The 23,483-nt window shown below is 35.1% G+C and overlaps 1 protein-coding gene across 1 annotated transcript in view; it reads right to left on the bottom strand.

Moving 5' to 3' along the window:
* The window catches only part of RYR3 (ryanodine receptor 3), a 184,503-nt gene that overhangs the window by 122,788 nt on the left and 38,232 nt on the right, over nucleotides 1-23,483 (bottom strand). The window contains exons 13-24 of the mRNA XM_065685792.1: nucleotides 20,557-20,730; nucleotides 16,824-16,945; nucleotides 14,565-14,733; nucleotides 13,713-13,848; nucleotides 12,038-12,133; nucleotides 11,683-11,801; nucleotides 9,077-9,210; nucleotides 8,219-8,460; nucleotides 4,425-4,617; nucleotides 2,453-2,669; nucleotides 2,143-2,247; nucleotides 101-204 (exon numbers count right to left, since the gene is read on the bottom strand). Of these exons, the coding sequence (XP_065541864.1) occupies nucleotides 101-204; nucleotides 2,143-2,247; nucleotides 2,453-2,669; nucleotides 4,425-4,617; nucleotides 8,219-8,460; nucleotides 9,077-9,210; nucleotides 11,683-11,801; nucleotides 12,038-12,133; nucleotides 13,713-13,848; nucleotides 14,565-14,733; nucleotides 16,824-16,945; nucleotides 20,557-20,730 (1,811 nt within the window). The remainder of the gene's footprint in view (nucleotides 1-100; nucleotides 205-2,142; nucleotides 2,248-2,452; nucleotides 2,670-4,424; nucleotides 4,618-8,218; nucleotides 8,461-9,076; nucleotides 9,211-11,682; nucleotides 11,802-12,037; nucleotides 12,134-13,712; nucleotides 13,849-14,564; nucleotides 14,734-16,823; nucleotides 16,946-20,556; nucleotides 20,731-23,483) is intronic.

Raw genomic sequence — 23,483 nt, 5'->3', positions numbered from 1 at the left:
GATGGTTTTATATCTTACGACAGTATGAAAAGCTTGAATAAAGATAACAATTAAAAAAAAAACAACAACAATTTTATTTTCTTTTAAATTTCAAGCTCACTTTAGGGTTTCAGTTGACATTTGTAGATTGTAATTCTTCTCTGTCTCAGGTAATTTTGAGAATTCCACAAGACAAGGATGATGTCTTTTATTATCATCCCGTATCTGCAAGAAAGCAACAGAAAAGAGTACTTTTACTATACCACATTGAAGCCAGAATCACAGTAAAAAATAAGTTATATTTTGCAATTACAAGGGCCTTGTAAATAATATCATTTATATTGCTCATTGACAGTTAACCATCGTTATCTAAATGAACTTTCCCATGATTCATTTATAATGCATTTCATAATGCTTCTTCATAATGAGTAACATCAGAAAAAATACAGTTATTTCATGTGTTCTGCATAATTTTATATACCAATTTTAATTGTTGAATTTAATATAGTATTCTGAATTTAATATTGTCATGGTTTAAACCCACTCAGCCATAAATCACGCAGTCGCTCTCTTCCCCCCCACACCCTTGCCCTCCCCCTGCTCCTGGAGGGACAGAGAGAAGAACAGAAAAGAATGCAACTCCCACGAGTTGAGATAAGAACAGTTTAGTAACTAAGGTATAACACAAATCACTGCTGCTACCACCAGTAATAATAGTAATGATGAAGGAAATAACAAGGGAAGAGAATACAACACCTCCCCACCCGCTGACCAATAACTCACCCCGCCCAGCCTGACTGAGCACCAACCGATATCTAGTCCAACCCCGCAGTGTACTAGCCCTTCCGGGTCACTCCCAGTTACATCCCCAGGCATGACGTGCTGTGGTATGGAATACTTCTTTGGCTAGTTTGGGTCAGGTGTCCTGTCTCTGCTTCCTCACGGCTTCACCTCCTCCCTGGCAGAGCATGAGACTCACAAAGTCCTTAGTCAGACTAAAACATTTGAGCAGTAAGTAAAAGCATTGGTGTTATCAGCGCTGTTCCCAGGCCAAAAGTCAAAACCACAGCACTGCACCAGCTACTAAGAAGGAGAAAAATGACTGCTACTGCTGAACCCAGGACAGTATCCACCCCTTATTCCATACCATTCACGTCATGCTCAGGTGCCACATCTTCAATATACTATCGATCTTACATATATACATCCACATACACACAGACAAAGAGATCATTCCTCAGTGCATGCACCAATCCCTATAAAGCTGCTGAGTCCATTCAGTCCATGATGTTGGGTTCCATCTCTTGTAACAGTCTTTCAGAGCAAGAGAGCCTGTGTGCAGTGTTCACACTTGTGAATCACCTAGGCAATAGTGTCCATTGCTAAGTCCACCCCTCGATCTGTATATTGCATCTCTGCCCTGATGGCCTCAAGTGTCATGGGCCCACCAGGCTCAAAATAATCTACCATTCCCTTCAGCAGTTTCTGCAGCTTGTTGCTGGGGACTCCATACAGCTGCTTTCCATCTCCAAATATTCTTGGCCTAACATTTTAACTTTTTTTTCATTTGGTGACATCCATGGGAAGGGAATGCCTTGTCATATGCATTTAAATGATGTTGACTACATGGCCTTATTCTCTTCAAGCTGTCAGGTGATATCATAAGGGATTGTCACAATGATAAGCTTTAACTGTAACTTATTAAGTAAGAAACCTGAGCTTTGAGGAATTTGAATGTTTAGTAAAGTCACCAAAACCCTGCCTCTATTATCAACACAAGCAAATTTCCACAACGGACTTTTTGCTTGTTATCACTTCGATCCCCAACACTAGAGTAACCAAAAAGGTAGTTGAAGATTTACTTACTGTTCATATGACTTTTAGTAGAAGTCCATCTTGGTATAGCTAGTATGGTTCTCAATTAAAATATTTTTTCAAATGGTTAATTACAAGTAGTGCTAAAATATGTACCTTATTTTTATTCCATATTTGCCTTCTAATCACTAGTTAATATCACTGTCTCCTGCTAGCTTACATGTTCACCTTTTGTTAGTAACATATAGACCACCATTAAATACTCCATTCAACTTTCAAGTCCAGGTTTTCTAGTAGGAGACAACCTAATACAGGTGACTATACCCACACAGGACATCCAAAACATACCTTGCCGTATGTCCATCCCAATTCTATTTTATTCATTCCCCATAGTTCATGAATATTTTCAGCTAGTTTGTCCCTGATCTTTTCAAGATGAAAAGGAAGAGCAATCTAAGAAAAAAGCATAACAATTCCACAAATAAGAAAAGGTTCCAGTTACCAACCTCGTAGATCCAAGTTCAACTACTTCAGTTAAATACACCACAACACACAAAGAATTGTTTAGAAAGGGGGCAAGCAAGCTCAGATTTCATATTTTTGATTTAAATTTTGTTAAGACAAATTTTACAATCCTGTTATTGCATATCTAACATACCTGACTGGTGTCTATTGGACAAGGGATAAACGAAGCTTGGGAGAGGAATTGTGTTGTACCCAGCAAATCCCTCACTCCATCAGAATCTCTCTTATATTCTTTCACTGGTTCCAGTTTCATCTTCTCTTTTGGAAGCAATGCTTCATAACAGGGAGCATAGCCAGCAGGAGGCAGAAATTTAAACTCTCCATGACGCCCACCAAACAAGAAACGAACTCTGTGAAATTTCAAACCAAGAAATTATACTCTTAAATAGTCGACATACACTGCCATTATAAATAAATAGTTTAGAAAATTAAACATTTATTTCAATAGCATTTACAAAAATACTCGTATATTTCAAGTGTTGATAAACATCAAAGTGTTACCAAGCATTCAGGTTAGCACATCAATAACACCATCACCTACCCACATCCACTGTTTTAGACACAGAAGACAACATTATAACCTGCTACTGCTATCAGGTGCTATTAATGACAAGGGAAAATCTTCTCACAAAATACATAAACATCAAATAAAAAATGAAGAAAAATAATTACACAAGTTCAGACATATTTTTACAGAAAAAGGTAATGAACATTTTCAAAAGCCCTTGTACTAATGCAGCTGCATAGTAAGGACACTCTCAGAGAATAAATGAAAATTGATTTATTAAGCCCTTCCCCAGCCTCTTTTATTCTGTTTGGTCTCTGTTAGTATTCTCACCTGGTAGGTTCTCTTAAGCATGAGATGCTCAAAGTACTTATGTATTGGTAACAGAAGGAAAAGCTCAAAGACAACCAATTATTTGATTTACTTTGCCTCAGAAAAAAAAAGAACTATTTTTTTTTTCCAATTGCTAAATATATGAACTAGTTATAACCTGAGTTCTCTTTCACTTATGAAAGCTGTATACTGGCTATTCTAGCCATATCAAACCTTCATTTCTCAAAAATTACCATTTATAAGAGAAACATTCCTTTAAATAAAAGTAATCCCTTTGCATTTTTTTCACTCCTTTACCACAATATCTTACTCAGCTCCGGATTATTTCTTCTAAGCTTGGCAGTTTCTGGCAGCTATGGACATCTAGATTATTAACACCTTTTCATAGTGAAAAATTTTCATACTTCTCCAAGATTTTGTGCAGAAATCATGCTCAGCCTACAAAAGACAAAAATCTCAACCATTCTTATTGAAGAATTTTCTTTAATTATTCTTATGCCTTTTCTTCCTAAAGTTGTGACCCACCAATACTAGAAATAAGAAGATGCTCTAAGATGAACTGAACAGAAACTGGTCCTAACAACAGTGAAGAGTCTTTTGTTGTGTTGACTTTCTAATCTTAACACAAGTATTTTGGTCACTTAAGGAGATTCACATTTGCAGAAGGTTTTCTGAACGAATTAAAGAGAACAATCAAAGCTTGAAAATGGTGAATTCTAATCTCAGTATTTTAGCTGCAAAACAGGTACAAATGGGCAATATTAGTAACAAGATTCCAAAACTGCTTCTCATCAGTCCTTTGCATTTCCTACTATGAATAAAGTAACAGTTTTTATGATGACTCAAGTATTTTACTTCTTGCTGGCGGTGTTCAAGGCCAGGTTGGATGAAGCCTTGTGTGGGATGGTTTAGTGTGAGGTGTCCCTGTCCATGGCAGGGGGGTTGGAACTAGATGATCTTGAGGTCCTTTCCAACCCTAACTATTCTAGGATTCTATGATTCTAATTTTATTAGTGCCAAATGTGGTGCTGTGTTCCTAATGTGGGTTTTTTTCACTGATAATTGGAATGAGACAAAATCAATTTCCCATAGGTCACCAAATAAAATAGTAATTTTCAGACACTGTGACTTGGTCAAATTGGTAACTGGCTGACATTTCACCCTTAAATGAAGTCATCACTAAAGGAATCAGTAGTTTCCTGTCTCCCTGATGATATTTTGTGTGAAAAGACAGCAAAGAAAACAAGTAAAATTAAGTTTTACTTACTTTACACCTGCTGATAAGCTTACAACAGGGAAGAAAAAACCTTCTATACTGAAGTTCTCAAACATTCCTTGTACAGGCTGTCCATTAATGCGGAATGAAATGCTGGGTACACCTAAGTCCAAGCAGCAGCTAACCACGTCATCAGATGCTAGTAAATGCTGATTGACAGATGCTACAGCTCTGGGTACTCGACCTAAAATAAAAGTATTTAGCAATCAGAAGCTTTAGGCAGACTCTCATGGGTTTAAATTATTTCCAAAAAAACATCAAGTTTTATGTTTGTAGTCATGTAGACATAATCTTACCTTCATCTGTTTTATGAATGATTCTGCTTTTAGAGACAATGAGTCATTCTTCAAACCAATATAGAGCAGAAAAGTGCATAAACTGAGACCTCTGACACTGTTCACAAGACAGAATGTGCTCGGCTGAAATCACACAAGTTCACGCAGTAGTCTAATGCAAGAGTACTGAGGGACAGTAAATGATGTCCTCTTTATAAAGCTAACGATATATCCTTTTGTTGTTGTTGTTATTTGTGAAATATCACAGTCACATATCTGTGAATATTCAGTGGTGAGACACTGGAAAAGGTTTCCCAGAGAAGTTGTGGAAGCCATGTCACTGGAACTGTTCAAGGTCGGGTTGGATGGAGCTTTGAGTATCCTAGTCTAGTGGAATGTGTCCCTGCCCACAGCACATGGGTTGGACTAGAAGATCTTTAAAGATCCCTTCCAACTCAAACCATTCTGTGCTTCTATAAGTCTAACTGGAGCTGTGATTATAACCAAGGCATACAGTATCAAGAGGCAGAATATTATGCTGAGTTATCAAAAAAAAGATTAATAATTTAATGGGCCAGGTTTTCTTTTTCAGCTACAAGCCATTCACTAAACAGAGGGAGTTTCATTTTCCCTACCTGGGAAGGTGGAACCAGACTGCCATTAACAGCACTCAGCAATAATAATATTGATAAATAGAGATAATACATCTGACGTAATATAACTACACACACTTACATAAAACTGCAGTTTTTCAATTGCACTTGAGTATGATTACATTTTTAGTTAAGGAATATCTCTTTGGAATTCCTTTCGGAACAATTCCACTGAAAACATTGTATTTTAAGTGTAAAGCAAGCCTAACTAAGCAGTTATGCACTATCCCAAATCACTGTGTTTGGAACTTCTTATGAACAAATCAAGTCAATGTTTCAGGACAGTTTAAATACTCTGAATTCTCCCTTACTGCAGGATATGAGCTTTAAGAGACCTTCCAGCACTGTATTTCTGATGTTCAGTTACAGTTTATTTTTTTATTAATGATTTATGCACCCCTTTCTACAGATGTCTCCCAACCTACTCCCAAAAATCGTTATTTCTATCATTTGGGAATTGTTCAGTAGTGCTGAAAAAAATAAAATTGAGTTACGTATGTGCAGACACACAGAAAGATATTTTATATACAAAATCCCGCGCTAGAACAATGCTAATATAACTGAAAGTCAAACACACTCAAATTAGGAAAAGTTAGAATTCAGATTCATAAAAATCAAACTCAGCATAGTTATGTACACTGTATTTACAACACACCTTTTAACTGCATGGCCCACATATTCTTTTCTGAACAATTAAAGAGAAATTATCTGTATATGGCATTTCAAGGCACTAAAAATATGGGGAAATAAATGATTTTGTCTACATGCCTTGAATAGCGTACAGTAAATACAGCACAAGCCACAAATCAATTTAAAAAATAACCGTAATTTACTGTATACACAGGAGAGATCTGGAAGGAAAAATACATGCTACTTCATCATTAAATACTGTACAGAGAAAGACGAAAATAATGCCTATTTTTTCCCCCCAAACTTCTAAATGCTCTTGGATGGCTACACACTCAAGAAACAAACCCATTAAATATAGACAGATCTACAGAGTGTGCTATACTGAAGTTTTTTCCAAGCCTTCCGAACAAACTTTAAAAGACTTTCACAGGAAATGTAGAAAGATAAATTCCTGGTGAAAAAAAAAAACCTGTTACAAAATGTCCTTTATAACAAAATGTTACACTTCCAAGTCAGTGTTTGAACATTTCAGACAAAAGGTAGGCAGAATTGTCTAACTTTGAAAAAAAAAAAAAACAAATTCCACATCTCATTCTGGAAAATTAACTTGGTTTTCAGTTCAATTCTACCTTGAGGCAGAGATCCAGCCAATAAAATTTGCTCTCAAACAATTTATGATTAACAAGGGTGTAAGCAAAAGAAAATACAATTTTAGATAATATTAAAACCATGTTAATAAAAAGCAATCCTTTCTATTCTTAAAAAAAAAAAAAAAAAAAAAAATCTATCTGAACAAAAGACTTTTACCGATTAAGACAGACCATTATACATTTTAGGCATAAAATCTATTGCCAGACCTCTGTTTTAAATATTTATGTAAATATAATACATATGTAAAATCTAGAAATTTTAGCAACTGTTTAGCTTCCAACTGCTTTTCTTTCTCCTTCATTCCTTATTAATAGTTCAATTAAGTATATTACAACCATCAGCATTTCCTGTGATGCTATTTGATTCTTAAAATTTGGCAAAACACTTTGCTGTGTTTTTCTACAGCTACATATATTGACATGGTCAAAAAGTATTCAGTTGTGACAAAGCTGTCTGTTTACAAAAACACACAGCTTTCCCTTTCTAGTTCCCGTTCCCTGGATATAGTATTGGGTGAGGGATAACCATACAAAAACCCACCAGCCTTGCTCAAAGCCGCTTTCCAGCTAACTCTGCACCCCAGAGAGCTCTCACTAATTCTTCTCCACAGCAGATTCTTCTGTTTTCTCCTTTTTCCTCAGTGGTTATTCTTTGTAACACACTCATTACTACAAAAATTATTTGAACTGCAACACTTCAGATGAGCCCTCCTGTAAACTGCTTTTATTCTAGAGCTCTTATACTCAAATATACAGAATGCATAGGCAGTGACATCCACTTTTTTGTTAACCCACTAACATCTTCAATTCACTTGAACAAAGAATGGCTAATAAGATCACAAGTTTACCATCTCTGATGCTTAAGTGACCACAAGATACACATTTGCTAACTCCCTTCTTTATAAACTTCAAGCATAAGAGCTTCACTGCAATACTAATTGACAGTCTCTTAGATAACTAGACACACTACTTAGAAAAATTCTAATTTTTCTGCTAAGCATATTTTAGATTATATGAAAAATATATTTTCAAACAGCATAGCAACTGCAGGTTTTCATTTTGATATCACACCACACAAATTTATGCTTTAAAACCAGAGGTTGCTAATAGCATAGCAATTCCTGATGCTCCAAACCATCAAAACTTATATTTAATTTATTCAATGTATTAAATCTATCAACAGATGTGAGGATAATAATGGCAATTTACTTCACCTGTACATACTCAGGGGAAAGAATAATACAAACGTATATTAACATACATATATGATTAATCTGTCTGAGATCAAGACCTTCAGTGATTTTTAACAGATAGACTTCAGTCAGTATTCATCTAGATCTGGAAAATACCTTTCTTTGATCAAAATCATGAAAACAGAAGCTATCTGCTAAAAAGCCTAATTAGTATAATTCAATATTGACTAAAATCTGATCTGAAATTCTAAATAACTTCACCATATCCCAGAGTTCTGAATGTAGCTCACTATAAAGAAGCATGCTTATGTATAAACAAGTACTGAAGGTAAAGGTAGGTAACTCCTAAATGTAAGAATAAGCAGAAGTGAACAAAGTACCTACCAGACCACAGATGAAGGCCATCAAAACCATAAGAGTACAGGTCATCACCAACACCATTGCCTCCCCATCCTTCACCACCTCCAGGATAGGGGGCATAACCTGAAGTAGAGGCCCATCCAACTCGTAAATGTGTGGGTTCTGCCGTTAAGAATGGATCAACCTGATCAATTATTAACTCAAAGTACCACTTCTTGTATTGTGCAGAGCCCTCAGCAACACCCAAAAATATATTTGGCCTTATGCTAAGAAAGAAAATGGAAATCAGTTAGTGTAACAAAAAATGCAACATATGTATTATACTGCTGTATAATAGTCAAATTTACTTTGCAAATATGTAAGAGTATAGATGTCCACATTTTGCTTATAATCTTTAAAACAGTGAGCCATTTTATAACTTTACAAAGCTGCTGTAGAATCTTCTAAGGTATAGGCTTCATCCTTTGAAAACCTTATAGTCAAAAGAGGAATAACAAGATCATTTCCCAAAATCAAAAAACAGAGTGAGGTTGTAGGGAAATAGACTCCCTCTTAAAACATGCAAGTAGCTCACATTATGTTTATATTCTCCATAATAATTATTAGGTAAAAACATGTTCTGTTTTGAATGAGAAGAAAACAACTTTCATCTTTCATTTCAGAACAGACATTACTATACATTAGCAATTTCTATTTAAGCACAGTTTCCATTACAAACGGCATTCGTTTTTCAGAAGTTAATACTTAAATAATTCCTAAGGTGTATGTCTCAATATTGAAAACTGTGGACGATCTCTTCGGTTACAGTATTTTCTTCAATTAATTATTAAAGACATGTAAGTCCCATTTTTTCTAATATAACAATAAAAGATGTCACTATACCTTGTCACATCATTAATCAAGCGTGTTTGCAAGAGTAAGTCTCTTCTAGGCAGTAGATTGTCACAAATCAGATTTTGATTGGCACGAACTGCAACTCCATTACAGACACAGAGAGAGCAAAGCACATCGAGAACCTTAAAATATATATATATATCAGAAGAAACTCAGGTAAAGGCATATACTATTATTAAGTTGTCTGCTTAATCTACAGTCAGAATAGACCTAAAGGAAGGAATATAGTACACATTACCATTATTGTTTTCTACATACTTTTCACATATATGGACCAGGTGTAGTCTGTACTAATGAAAGAGGATATCAAACATAGATGGAACACAAATTCAGAACAAAGAGTTTGCAAAATGACTCAAAACCCCTTCCTTCAATATTCCTTATTGCAATTTTGATTAGGAAAAAAGCAAAGCTAGAACAGCTGTATGCCAACTCTTTAATATTTTTTTAATTGAATCTCATTAGAAAGTTGAAATGTAAAATGAAATTTGAGAAATTTATTGCAGCCCAAGAAACTTTCTGGCAAAATTAGAGGATAAGTCTCAAATGCAATTCTCGGACTTCATATTAATCTGTTCTGATTAAGCACATTTTCAATACAAGAAGTAATCCATTTATTCTTAAAATTAAAAATACTTAAAAGAATTAGTTATAAAGCAAAACAGAATTTCAGAAAGATCTTATTCTAAAATTTCAGCTTGCCTCCCCCCCGCCCCCCCCCCCCCCAGTTGAAAAGTGAAAGAGATTGACATAGCTCTCCCACAGATTACTGGAGCAAAAGGTTTTGGAAGAGAAAACACAGTAACATAGTGCTGTTTGAAGCTGAGGGAGGAAGCTGTACATTTTTGCAAAAAACAGGGAAGCTTAAAGATGCAGTTGAGCTCAGACAAGCAATCATTCAAGCAATGAGCTCAAATGGTCTAAATTCTTACAGACTATCTCCAAGACAGAGAACTACTTTCACACTGTTGATTACCATTTTGGAAACTCCTTTACAGTGCAAACAGCACAAAACCACCCTCAACAACAGCTTAATCAAATATACTGCAAACTTTGCTATGGCCTAGGACCATGCATTTTTCTTTCTATCATCTCTGCTGCTGGGCAGAAACCTCTAGCAGAGGGATAGAGGTAGTAACTTAAACAACCCCAGAAACTCTGACCAGTAGTCAGCTGGAAAGCATCTTAATAACATTAATGATCATCAGTAACCTTGAATATAAACTGTTTAAATAATCTGCATGCCCTCACTGACCATATTTCTGACACAAGGCTTTTCATTTTAAAAATCCTTCAAATCAATAATTTCCAAACCGATTTTGGTTAATAATGTTACTGCTTTTTACTTCCTAAATCACAACAGAATTTTTAATCTATTCGGAGAACAAGATATACTGTTTCTGGAGTTACAAATACATCAATTAATTCACATTACTTAATGATGTTTAGTCAAGTATATAACAAATGGAAATGCACAAATACACTAGCAAGTCTAATTCTTCTCCTGTGTACAACATTTCCCTTTTCTACTTTAAGTTCTCACTATGAAGTCTATATTCAGATGCTCAGCTGAAAAGTTCTCTTTGCAGGTGACTGGCATGGCACAATAATCTTGCTAACAGCTAAAACAGTAACCTACATTTCCCACTGTAATTTCAACCTTTTTCTTATGCCTGCTTATATCAGTTTGTACTCCTTAACCATGCTTAAAAATACTTCTTTTCCATATCTATAGTTGGTTAGGTTCTCTATATTACCTTTTCCTATAAATCAGTAATTTCAGCTCACTAAAACGTTTTTTGTTCTTCCTCCAGTTTATAAGTTTTTCAAATAAAATTTGAATTGAGGAAGGAAACTCACATCAGAAAACCACACATAAAACTATATCCTCCTCTGTGTTGTGATGTCATCCTGCTTGCAGCCAGAAACTCTGTTCACCTTCTTCTGTCATATTAAATTGCACATTGATGTCTAAATTACTTTCCACCATTATTTCTTCTGGTATAACTCTGGGTTTTTTCTTTCTTCTGAACACCTGTGTTTTCAGATATTTGGATTATTTTTCCGATTTCTCATTTTATTTTGTTCTTTTCTGCTACTATTATTATTACTCAAGTTAGGAATGAGTTTGCAGGATTCAGTTTTGTCTGCTGATACAACAATGCAGACCCTGCATCAAAACCCAAGCTACTCTGTCTATGTGCTTACAGCCACCAGAATGTTTCATTTTCTCAGCAAATCCAAAGTTCATAATGTCAGTATTTCTCAACTATGCTTTTCTTACCTATTTGTTGTATTTGGAACTGAAAAGTAATTGTATATTACACATTTTTTTAATCTCAGCAAAGCAATTTTGCAGATGCACTTCAAGGTTATTAATTCCTTTAAAAGTACTAGAATCATGTAATTTCAGGGTTGGGATTTTTGTTTATTTGGGTGGGTTTTTTGTTTTTGTTTGTTGGTTGGTTGGTTGGTTGGAGTTTTTTTGTTGTTTGATTTTGTTTTTATGGGTTGGGTTTTTGTTTTTCTGTTTTATTTTTTTTCCAGAAATCATTGTAAAGTTATCAATGCATCCTCAGCTTTTCCAAACATACCTTGTAATTGCGCCCATGCTTATCCAACAATGAAATAATGGATTTGATGTGATCCTCAGCTATTATATTTAAAGCTTCTGGGCTTTCAATCAAGATACAGTGCAACACTTCCAAAATACCTATACGAAGGCCACAGAAATAATGTTGTCATTAAATCATCTGCACAACTGGACACAATCTAAAAGCTTGATAAATAACAGTATCTGCAATACTTTGCTAAAAATAAATAATAAAAATAAAGCATTTGATTTCTAACATATGCTGTTTCAAGGAAAATTGCCCTGACATTTATAATGTCAGACATCTGGGTGTGGTGTACTGGTAATTGATTGATATTGATTTAAATGCGTCTCACCTGAGGAAGATTCTAATCTGTCCAATTTACTTATTAGCCAATCAAGGTTACTGGAAAACTGGGTACAATTGTTTCTGTTGCCACGAATAAGAGCAGCTGGAAAAAAAAAACATGGTACAATGTTATAACAGGATATTTCCTCTTTAAGTCACCAATGTTAATCATATATATTTTAATACAATTTTCATAACAAGTTCACAAAATAATAAGTAGGAAAATCCCATATACATATATGTTAATGTAATAATATCTGTCACTGACATAAGTTCTAAAGAGCATGCTGGTTTTGAAGTTGACAGGGGTTTACCAGATGAATAAGAATTTTAAGAAATAAAAAATGTTTTATTTATGTTTTACTTTATTGTTAAACTTAAATAGAAACTATCTACCAGCCTTGTTTAAAGCAAATGTCAAGCACCGTCATGATTGAGAGGCTGAAGTACTTTTTCTGTTTCTTCCTACCAATGAGTGAGAAGATCATATGCAGAAGTTTAAGCTCAAGTGCAGGTTGGGTTTACTGCTCTTTAGCTCTACTTTGTGATTAAAACATGTTATAGAATGGATAAGCTTTCAGTCTTCAGCAGCACAGAACATAATGTTATTTGACTTCATTTTGAAAGTTCACCATCACTCAAGTTAAAAAAGTCATTACTTATCATAAAAAAATCTTTTGCTTACAATTGTCATGGATTTTTATTCTGAAACATTAACTTAATATTTATTACATCAGAATAAGAGTGTTCAAGAAGTACCTTTAGAAGAAAATCAAGACAAAATCTGAAAAGGCCTAAATATCACTAAAAAGGGTTTTTTCATCCTGCTTTTCTTTAAACTCGTAAGACTGTAGTAAGGCATTGGTATCTCATAACTTTCTAAAGCAACGAGAAGATTCCACCAGAAGCATTTGCATGTCTGTGCTACGTGAATAACCTCACTCTTCAAAGTACACACCCTAGTTTGTTTTATTCTTGTTCTAACTCTCAGTTTGCATATTTTACTATGATTCAGGACAAATTTTCTTTACAATTAAATCAGAATGTATTCAAACTCCACCAGAAGACAAGATTCTTCTATATAAGGAATTATGAAACTTGGATATCAAAACAATGGTTTGAAGAAATACATATATACATACTTCTACTGTAAATTTTGACCCTACTACAACACAGAAGCAGTTTCCTCCAGGAAGTATGGTGTTGAAATTGAAAAAAGTCTTTTAATTTGATTTATATAATTATTTTTATTAACATTTAAATCTGGGCCTCAGGTGACAAACAGATTCAGTAGACCTACAAGTTCCAACTAATACCTTCAGGCTTCTCTTCAGCTTCAAAGACAGCTTTCTTTTTTTTTTTTCTTTTTCTGCTTTTTAAAATAATAATTCACACCTATTTGCATAGCACAGGTACATTTAAATTAAATCCAACCAAACAAACCAAAACACCACACTTGCAGGCTTCGCCAATCATCTTCCTAGCTGAGATTTATTTTATTTCTGTATCATTGTTCATGAAACTCTATTCTCTGCAATAACTATCAGTAAGTATATGGAAGAAATTCTGTAATTTACATGACAGCATGAATAACACTTGAAGTGTTCTGGTGGTGAAGAAGGAAGTTCAATATAAGAATACATATCCTGCTTTTTGCATTAGTAGACTATTGAAGACCTTACCTAACAATTTGTAAAGTAGATTCAAAATTTCTTTCCATGCTGTACCGTGTTCTTCTCTTGCAAATCCTGCAAAATGAGCTGCGCTGTTGTAGTCATTTAAGCGATCAATGCAATTCAAAACTATTGCCAGCATTCCCTAAACACATATGACAGAAAGGAGAGTGAACTGTATATAAATGAGATTTTGTTGTTGTCCTTTTGAAAGATTTCTTCCTGCACACATCAAAAAGTTGCATCATCTTAGATTAAAAAAAAAAAACCAAAACAACAAAACCAAATTATTGTGCATACAAGATTTGAATATGTATTTCTCAATATCACAGAATCATCTATTTTAGAAAATGATTCTACATGCTTCCTTATTCAGCTGAGCATTATAGAAAGTAAGGAATAAATGAAGACAACAATAAAGCTTTTCATAATTTTTGTGAACAGACTGTTTTTTACATAAAATTTTTACATCACAATTAACATCTATCTTTTTAGTATTTGTTTGGAGTATCCAGAATGTAAAACTTCATAGACAGAAAAAGAAACTTCTTGTCACAATGTTTTTTTTTTTTTTAAATTACATCTGTTGAAAGATGCTCAGAAGTACTAAGACCAAACTTTATGAGAGAGCTTGTGGCCTATGGCAAGTGTGAAAGCAAAAAATATGCAACAGCAAGTTATCATACCGTATTTGTCTATTATATATAATAGACATATTATATTAATTATATATACCCAGCTATGGAACTTTGCATTATAAATCATATGCATACATCTAGATGATAATATTTAGGTTCTTCTGAATGTTTGTGACACAATACACTTAAAATTAAAATAATGTAACAATTCCTCTCTCTGTACCTCCTCTTTGAACAGATTTTGTCTGTTTTTGAGTGACCGAAGCTTGTTTTGTTTATCTTCATGTTCCAGGTCTTCTTCGGGAAGCTTAAAATAAGTAATCAGGTCTTGCAGAGTCTGAGCCATCTCCTCAACAGGCAGGGCAGTGGGTGATAATGTTCTGTTGTTTCCACTATGGAAAACAATGAGAAAGACTGGCAGCATTATTCATTTTCCCACTGTAATTTACAGTATTATGTAGCAGCCTATATTCTGTTGACATCTAAATCAATTGCAAATCATTCAAATATCTATTGTCTAGGTGTCCAGCGCTCAGATTCTACATCCACTTCCTGAAGTGGAATCACATTTCCCTTTCTGAACTGATGTAAAGAAACAGAATGACTAAAATAAATGGAAAGAAAAGAAAAACACAAAGATGAAACAGAGATGAAAGACGTACCAAAGTCCTTTCTTACAATAACTAATTTTATTTAGATAGTTTAAAATCCTATTGATAATACAGGCATAATGTGCAGATGGACTAAAATAGTAGCAGTTAATGAGGCTGTACACTCCCAGTCTTCCAGACAAAGAACACAAAAGTAACAGGTAATTCTAACTTTTAATTACGTCTACTGTATCTACTCTATATAAGAAATAAAGATGGGTGTATTTAAAAATAAAAAGCATTTTAAGGAGTCCCAGTTATCAGTAGCATAATGAACCACAGAATCATAAAATCACAGAATGGTTTGGGTTGGAAGGGACTTTTAAAGGTCATCTAGTCCAACCCCCATGCAATAAGCAGGGACAGGTTGCTCAGAACTACATTCAGCCTGGCCTTGAATGCCTCCAGGACTGGAGCACCTACCACCTCTCTGGGCAACCTGTTTCAGTATTTTACTACACTCATTGAAAAAAAATTCTTCATGTCCAGCCTTAAACTCCCCTCTTTTAGTTTAAAACCATTACCCCTCATCCTATCGCAACAGGCCCTGCTAAAAAGTATCTCCCCATCTCTTTTATAGGCCCTTTTCTAAGTACCAAAAGGTTGCAACAAAATCTCCCTGGAGTCTTCTCCCCAACTCTAGGCCCTTCCTCACAGGAGACATGTTCCATCCCTCTGATCATTTTTGTGTTCCTCCTCTGGACACACTCCAATAGGTCCGTACCTTTCCTGTACTGAGGACTCCAGAGTCAGACTCAGTATTCCAGGTAAGGTCTCACCAGGGCAGAGGGGCAGAATCACCTGTTTTGACCTGCTGGCCACAATTCTTTGGATGTGGGCCAAGATACAACTGGCCTTCTGGGCTGCAAGCATACACTGCCATCTCACATTCAATCTTTCATAAACCAGTACCCCCAAGTCTTTCTCCTCAGAGGTACTCTCAATCCCTTCATACCCCACCCTGTATTGATACCAGATGCGGGACCTGGCGCATGCCTCTTTCCTGTCCCAGCATTTGCTCAGTCTTGGGTGACAACCCAATTTTTCAGAGTCTGACTCACTATGGAAATAATTTAATCTAGGAGGAGCTGAAGTGGTGCTGAGGATATAAAACCAGAACAAGAAATACAAAGGAGTAGTGTATACTACTGTCATACTGAAGAAGTAATGTTTTCAGGGGTGGGTTCCCTGAAAGCAAAGTCTTAATTATAAACTCATTTTTCTTTATTTTAATTCTATTAGGCAGTAGTACAAGAATGGCCATTTGATCATCTTAATAACACTTCTGCCAAGCACTATGAAAAAACGGTTTCTTCAGTACTATATACATTATTACCAATTTCATTGTGTATACATACTCATATGTTGATCTCAACAACTATAAACAAATATGCATTGACACAGAATTGTATTTTACCTTAAAATTTGCCAAAAACATATCCTATGAAAGAGCTATAGTGAAGTAAACATGGAACTTTCACACTCAAAAAAGGAAAAAGAATTCTTTTATGAATACTGTGAAGTTCTAGCTACTATGGAATACTTACTAATGGAATAACACTAAAATCATTGAGCATGTTTTCTTTAATCTGGACTATGATCCAGTTTTTTCTGGCTTCACGTAAACAAACTTAAATAAGCTATGTTATCTATTTAATGGCATTACTCACCAAAATTGCAAAAGTAAGTCAGTAAAAATATATGGCTAATAACTTTTAAATACCAATACTTGAAAGCAGGAAATAAGGATTCTGTTAGAGTAACTCTTATAAGTCCAGAATAGTTCAAAAGCCAAGTATAAAAAAGATATTATAAAAGATGGTAACAACTACCTTATAAACTGGCTGAATAAGCTTGTAGTATTGCGAATGATTCGAGCAGCCTGGGATTCCTCATGCTGACATCTTTGTAAAGTTAGACCATCATCCATATGGCCTTCTTGGTGTAATATAACCTATTAAAAGTCAGTAATTATCACAATAGTTACGTTAATAACTTGTGTGCTTTTCCGTATTTTGTAACTTAGTTCAATATCACACTGAAAACAATAACTGCATACATGCTGAGCTGCTACCTGTTAATCACTTTATCTGGATACTTGTTTATTAACTTATTAAAAATCTGTCAGTCTCACATAAAAGTTATTCAGAGACATATTTTAATGTGCCTTTATTATCTTATAGTTCATTAAACATGCTTATCAAATATTTTCCGACTGAAACAAAAACTGTCATTCTTTCTATATTCTGGCTGTCAGGTAAAGAGGATCTTCACTGTCTTAAGCATACTTTACTAAAGATTCACACATGAAAAGACTACTCACAAGAAAATCAAGCAGGAACGACAAACATTATAAAAATTACAACGCAGCTAAAGGAGTAATCACATTTGTGAGTAACTTCTGAATCATTTAACTATTCCCTGCACATTATGTTTGATTCTCATCAGAACCATATATGAATATCTTATGAAACTCAAGCAATTACAGAGATCCTTTAGTGGGTTTTAATTTTTCCCCTTAAATAAAAGTAGAATTTCACCAAAAGCTAGCATAAAAACAAGCCATTAAAATACTACTGCTTTTTTATAAGAATTAAATGTGAGTTATCCTTTCCCTGCCCAATATGTAATCTATTGAATCGTCCACTGAAGAATGTATTTTTTTTAACTCTGAGATGGTGAAAATTTGCTGTCCAACTTCTCAATTAGTTGAGGAATTCTGAAGGCAGTGAATAATTAACAAGAAACTAATAATGCTGTATAAGTTGTTACTGCCCCATGTGGGAAGGTTATTTACCAACAGCTTTTTTCACATATTGGCAATTAGAAAAACATAACTGCGTATATGCCTGTATGTGAAAGAATTCAAAGTACACGTGCTCCAACATGCAGAGGTAATGCTTTTAAAAGAGACAAACTTCACCCCATGAGTTTATCTGGACCCCAAAATCCACAAATATGATAGAGAAGACTAGGAAGGTATTTCTGAATGAGTATATTGATAATATTATCTTTAAGGAGACTAGTTTACATATTTGTCAACTTTCCTCTTTGTTTAAGTACCTTGTATAGAGCCACACTGTGGATGACTTCATCAGCTTTAATATTACATAAAGAAGGATCCAGGAGTCTCTTAACTGAACAGTAACTAAAGAACTGTTCTTCCCATCACAAAACTAATAAGAAAACAGGCTCCAGAATTTGGAGCTACAGGAATGGTACAGGAATGAAAAAAAATGACAGATAGGACATTAAAGTTGTAACACCTTTGCAAAGTAACTGAATCTTCACACGTAGCAGATATCCACTTTTCTCCCTCAGTATGCAGCAGACTAGGGATGAGATAAGTCTTTTAGAAGGACTTAATCTTCCCTATTTCTCTGACCAAAAAGTAACAACCTCCAAACCTCAATTAAATTATCCTGAAACACCACAATGACAAGAAAGTACTATTTAGAACTCCAGTAAGTAGATTATGGCCAGAAGCATCCAGCACTGCCTACTCCAGTACCTCAGACAAACCACTTCCCTGCATATACGGGGGCATTTGGCACTGCCTTGCTTCTTGAGGTACAGCAGGGCATTGGTATTGACCAAGACCCTGAGCAATGGTCTCCAGGATGTGAATCCAAAACTTATAATGTGTTTCTCTGTTCTTTGAGCTCTAGCATTCTGGAGCTCTGTAGGAGTTCACAGTTTGCATAGAAGCAAGCTCTCAAACTGGAAAGAAAGGTATCTATCACTCATGCTGGATGGTGGAGAAATATTTAATAGGCTATTGATATAAACGTTATCACTACCTGGCAAAGTCTTGAACCCCTGGTTACCAAGATCTCGGAGAGAGATGCAACAGATGAAAATTCTGGCAGATATCATGCAACAGAAGCCTCACAAATGAAGCCAGAATTTCTTACGTATTTGTGTCTTGCAAAGACAGCATGATAACTAGATACATGAAACTACACCAAAGCCAAACAACAGAAAATTTTACTTGGAACCCCAGCCCTCTCCCCCCCTCCAAACCCAGACCCTTTGCAGTCAGCTTGAAAAGGATTACAGTGACTGAAAGTGAAAAATCTCCTGACAAGATGATGGTGAAGGACCCATCATTTTACCCCAAGGGATGTAAAAATTCTTTATATTATAGTCTAGTACTATATTTTGCACAGGATAAAAAACTGTTTCTTGCCTTCACGGAAATATCAACTACAGGAAGCAAAAAGGTTTGGGTTTTCTTCTGTTTGAAGGCCCTTAACAGGAGACAATTCTCCAGGTGAGAGGGCAACAAAAGATTTGGCGTCTTTGAACATGAATGAAACAGTTTGAAAGGAGAATAAAAGTGACAGGCAATTATGGAAGTTGTTTTAGTCCTTTGCTGTTGAGCAGAAAAGTGGGGGAAAAAAACCCTAAACTCTACAGGAAGCTAGTATAAAATTCTTCACTTGAATACAGAGGAAGAATCTACAGGCTGCCTTTTCAAGAAGGAAAATTAGACCCTCTGAGGAAACAGAATCCTATACCCAACACTGGCATGGGAAAGGAAGAGGCCAACCTTGTGTGAATGACTCTTACTAAGAAAATACTGAATGACTGGCATACAAAGAAGAATTTCTCTGACAGCAAGGCTGCTGACAGAGACACTCGCTGCCTATTTATGACCATGTGTGTTGTACAAATAAACGAGATTGTATCAGGAGCGTGCTGAGGACCTCCTCTTGGTAATGTTCATACAAGCCATTAAAGAAAAAATCACAACTTATGTTCAGTAAGGAATTTTTTTCTTTTTAATGTTCTAATGTTAGATTAAAATTGAAAAAAAATCTGTGTATACAGAGTTAAAGAATCATTTGGCAATGATGCAATTATGCAAAGGGAGTACTAAACCAGCTAATAGTGAATGAAACTTAAAAAGTTTGAAGAGATAACAGGCCATATGATCCTTAAGAATATAACATTATATTTAGAATATACTAATACCTTATAATCAAAAGGCTGAGAGAAAGACCTTCTTGATGCCACATCAAAATTATATCTAACATTTTGGCAGGAAATTTTTCATTAATACCCCTTAAGAAACTTGAGGAGCCTCTAGGGCCATTTCTTAAGTAACAAGTTAAATTACCATTTCATACAGTACACTGTATTAAAAAATCTGAAATACCAATGAAAGTAAGATGACTTATAAGTTTACATTGTTAAACAGTACCGATTCTCAAAACAATGATTTTCACCACCCAAATCAGGAATTTCTGTATTTTACTGCAGTATCAAAAATAAAAATTGAGCCGAAATTAATAATTTCCTCTGGCAAGAAAAAATAGGTAGATGCATTTCTTATTGGCAAAATTTTTCTTCAGTTACATAGTTATGTTAATAGCCACCATTGTTTATCATTTTAGAAGGAAACATTTACACCATTTTCAATACACTATTTTCCATAAAGCACAGAACAATTAAACCCACAATTGGCATATTGGTAGAATGGTAAAAAACAGGACAGACAGAAAATGTTATGCAACTAACATTCATTTTACAAGTAACTGAAAAAAAAAACTTAAACATTACCTTTCTTTTCAAGGGACCTAAACGTGCTGATTTAGCATCTTGCGCTTTGTAAGTCAACCATAAAGCACTAGCCACATGTTGGACAAAACAAATTGAATCACCGTACTTTATTTCTGGGACTCCCATTCCATCAATGTCACGCTTAAGACTAGAGTCCTGCTTTTCTTTTAGCTCCTAAAAAGATAAGATAAAAGCTGGCATTTAATCTCTGTACCAGAACAGGATAAACCATGGAATTCTATACAAGAGGAATAATGCCCCTGTATTGCAACAACGAGCAAAGATGAAACTTTTTAAATACATACAGTTTAGCTTTTACATTTATTTTGATTTTAACTCCCCCCCCCCCCCCCCCCGCCGTGTATTTTATTTTTCCATTTATCCATTTTTAAGAGGAATTAGATTCTTTCAAATCTCTTTTAAATACATTGCTCAGTGCTCAGCTGGAATATCCAGTACAATTTTTAAGCCCAACCTATTACTTAATCCCATTCTTCATCATGTACAACCAGAGGATCTTAAGTCTCCAACACAAAAGCAAGTTGACATTTTTGGGGTTTTTTTTTTAGTAAAATAGTTTTCCTTTCCAAATTGAATTCAGGAATAAGAACAGAATTATGCAGCAATTTCTGTAATAGCAAATTATGGATGCATGCACATATGTGTGATTAAGCCAACAATTCTGAGTAATTAGGTTATAAATTTTTTTCTATGATTTCAAATGCTGATGGACTTAGGTGTTGGTAGTTGCTCATTTGTTGTTAAGTACACAAAATGTGATAGACATTGAGACACAGTTTAAATTTTTATGTGTAACGGGTTTTCTTACTTCATTTCAGTTTACTGAATGTTCAACATCTGTGGAGTAAAGAGAAGTTCTATTTTAACTATGCTAATCTACTTTCATTTATATGGAATGTAGCTGTCACATTTCAACAGTTGAAACAGACAGCATCATAATGCCAAGATGAAGTCGAATGAAATTAAAAAACATTCCTTGGGGATACAGTTACAATATCAAGACTATTGGGAAATCGTGTCACATCATATTTACATGGACTGCACTATCACATACAGATAGGGATGAACTCTCAATACATATTTACTGTGAAGCTGTTCAATAAAATGCAATAAAATAACATAAATTCATTAACTGACAGAAATTAATTACTTGGGTTTGCATAGTACCCTGAAGATTAAAACATTTTTCTGAAATATTACATCTGCGTCAAGAATAGGCTGAGAAAGTTAGGGCTGTTCAGCCTGGAGAAGAGAAGGCTGCGTGGGGACCTCATAGCAGCCTTCCAGTATCTGAAGGGGGCCTATAGGGATGCTGGGAAGGGACGCTTCGTCAGGGACTGTAGTGATAGGACAAGGGGTAATGGGTTAAAACTTAAACAGGGGAAGTTTAGATTGGATATAAGGAGGAAGTTCTTTACTGTGAGGGTGGTGAGGCACTGGAATGGGCTGCCCAGGGAGGCTGTGAGTGCTCCATCCCTGGCAGTGTTCAAGGCCAGGTTGGACGAAGCCTTGTGTGGGATGGTTTAGTGTGAGGTGTCCCTGCCCATGGCAGGGGGGTTGGAACTAAATGATCTTGAGGTCCTTTCCAACCCTAACTATTCTATGATTCTATGATTCTAATCAAGCATGAAGGAAAATCTCAATGAAAGAAATCAACAAGTGATCCGAATTAAGTTACTTTTTAAAAAATTGAGCCACACTGACCCTTTTGGACAACAGTAAGCAAAGAAAACCAAGGTATTTTAATTTCAGAAACAAAATTTTAGAATTATTTTGGGAGCCTGAAGGCTGTCTTCCCTTTAAGCAATACAGCATAAATTCTTCTTCATGAAGTTCTGCTCCCTGTACTCTGTCCAGTTTGTCTAGGATTTCAGCCAAGTCATTTGATAGCAGTGTGTAAAGACAGGGTGTATTTTCAAACAGCTGAGAAGTATAATCAGCAAAAGATTATCAGCAGAGAAGGGGAAAAAAAAATCTCTTATCTGGATATTTGTACATATTTTAGCAGCAAAATATCCAAACACTTTCTCGTTCAAAACTCTCTCTTCACAACCTATTCTCAGTTTAACTCCCTCAGGCCACGAATGAATAAAGTTGAAGAAAATTAGTCAATTCAAAGAAAACAAATCACATCATGGGTCTGGAAGATGGCAAAGAAAAAATAACAGAAACAAAAAAAAAAAAAAAACCAACCCCAAAACGGAAGAAGGAATGAACACAGGACCTTGAGGGCAAAGTTGTCAAAATTTGCAAACTTCCCAAGCTAATATACTAGAAGACAGGCAAGATTTAGAAGATGAGAAAATTAATAGAGTCATAGATTCCTATGTGATAGAAGGAAAGTATGGAACAGCAGTACAAACAGGACAAATAAACCCAACTTTATAACAATTTTTCAACAGTCCTCTTGTAAAAACTCTTGAAATCTCAAGCGTTTTTTACGTACCCCCAAGAAGGGTAAGACAATGCAACTGCTGAACTCTTATTAAATCTAACCTACCTGAGCTAACTAAAATTGTATTTTTTGGTGTTGCACAGTTACTGCATTAAAAGTACTGCCATAGCTATCTCAATTTAACAACAGAAAAAAGATAAAAGTTCTACAAATGTAAGAGCAGAGGACTAATACGTTGAATTCACCTATCCTGCTAGTGGCTTACTAAACTTTGTGTATTTTGTTGTATACACTTCTACAACCCGGGGGGGGGGGGGGGGGGGGAAATGATTTTACTGTCTCAATTCTCCTCCCATATAAAATAAGTAGGAAAAGAAAGCTTTAATACTGTGTTTAAAATGCAGTGCTTACTGGGAAATGATAATTGTAAAATATAAACTTACAAATAAATACTTGAACTGCTAGAGACTATTGTAAGTAAAGGATTCTGTAATATCTATAATTTTAAACT

The sequence above is a fragment of the Lathamus discolor genome, chromosome 6, assembly GCF_037157495.1.
Source record: "Lathamus discolor isolate bLatDis1 chromosome 6, bLatDis1.hap1, whole genome shotgun sequence".
In the NCBI taxonomy this organism is placed as follows: Eukaryota; Metazoa; Chordata; class Aves; order Psittaciformes; family Psittacidae; genus Lathamus; species Lathamus discolor.
This window is presented reverse-complemented; position numbering and strand designations above follow the sequence as displayed.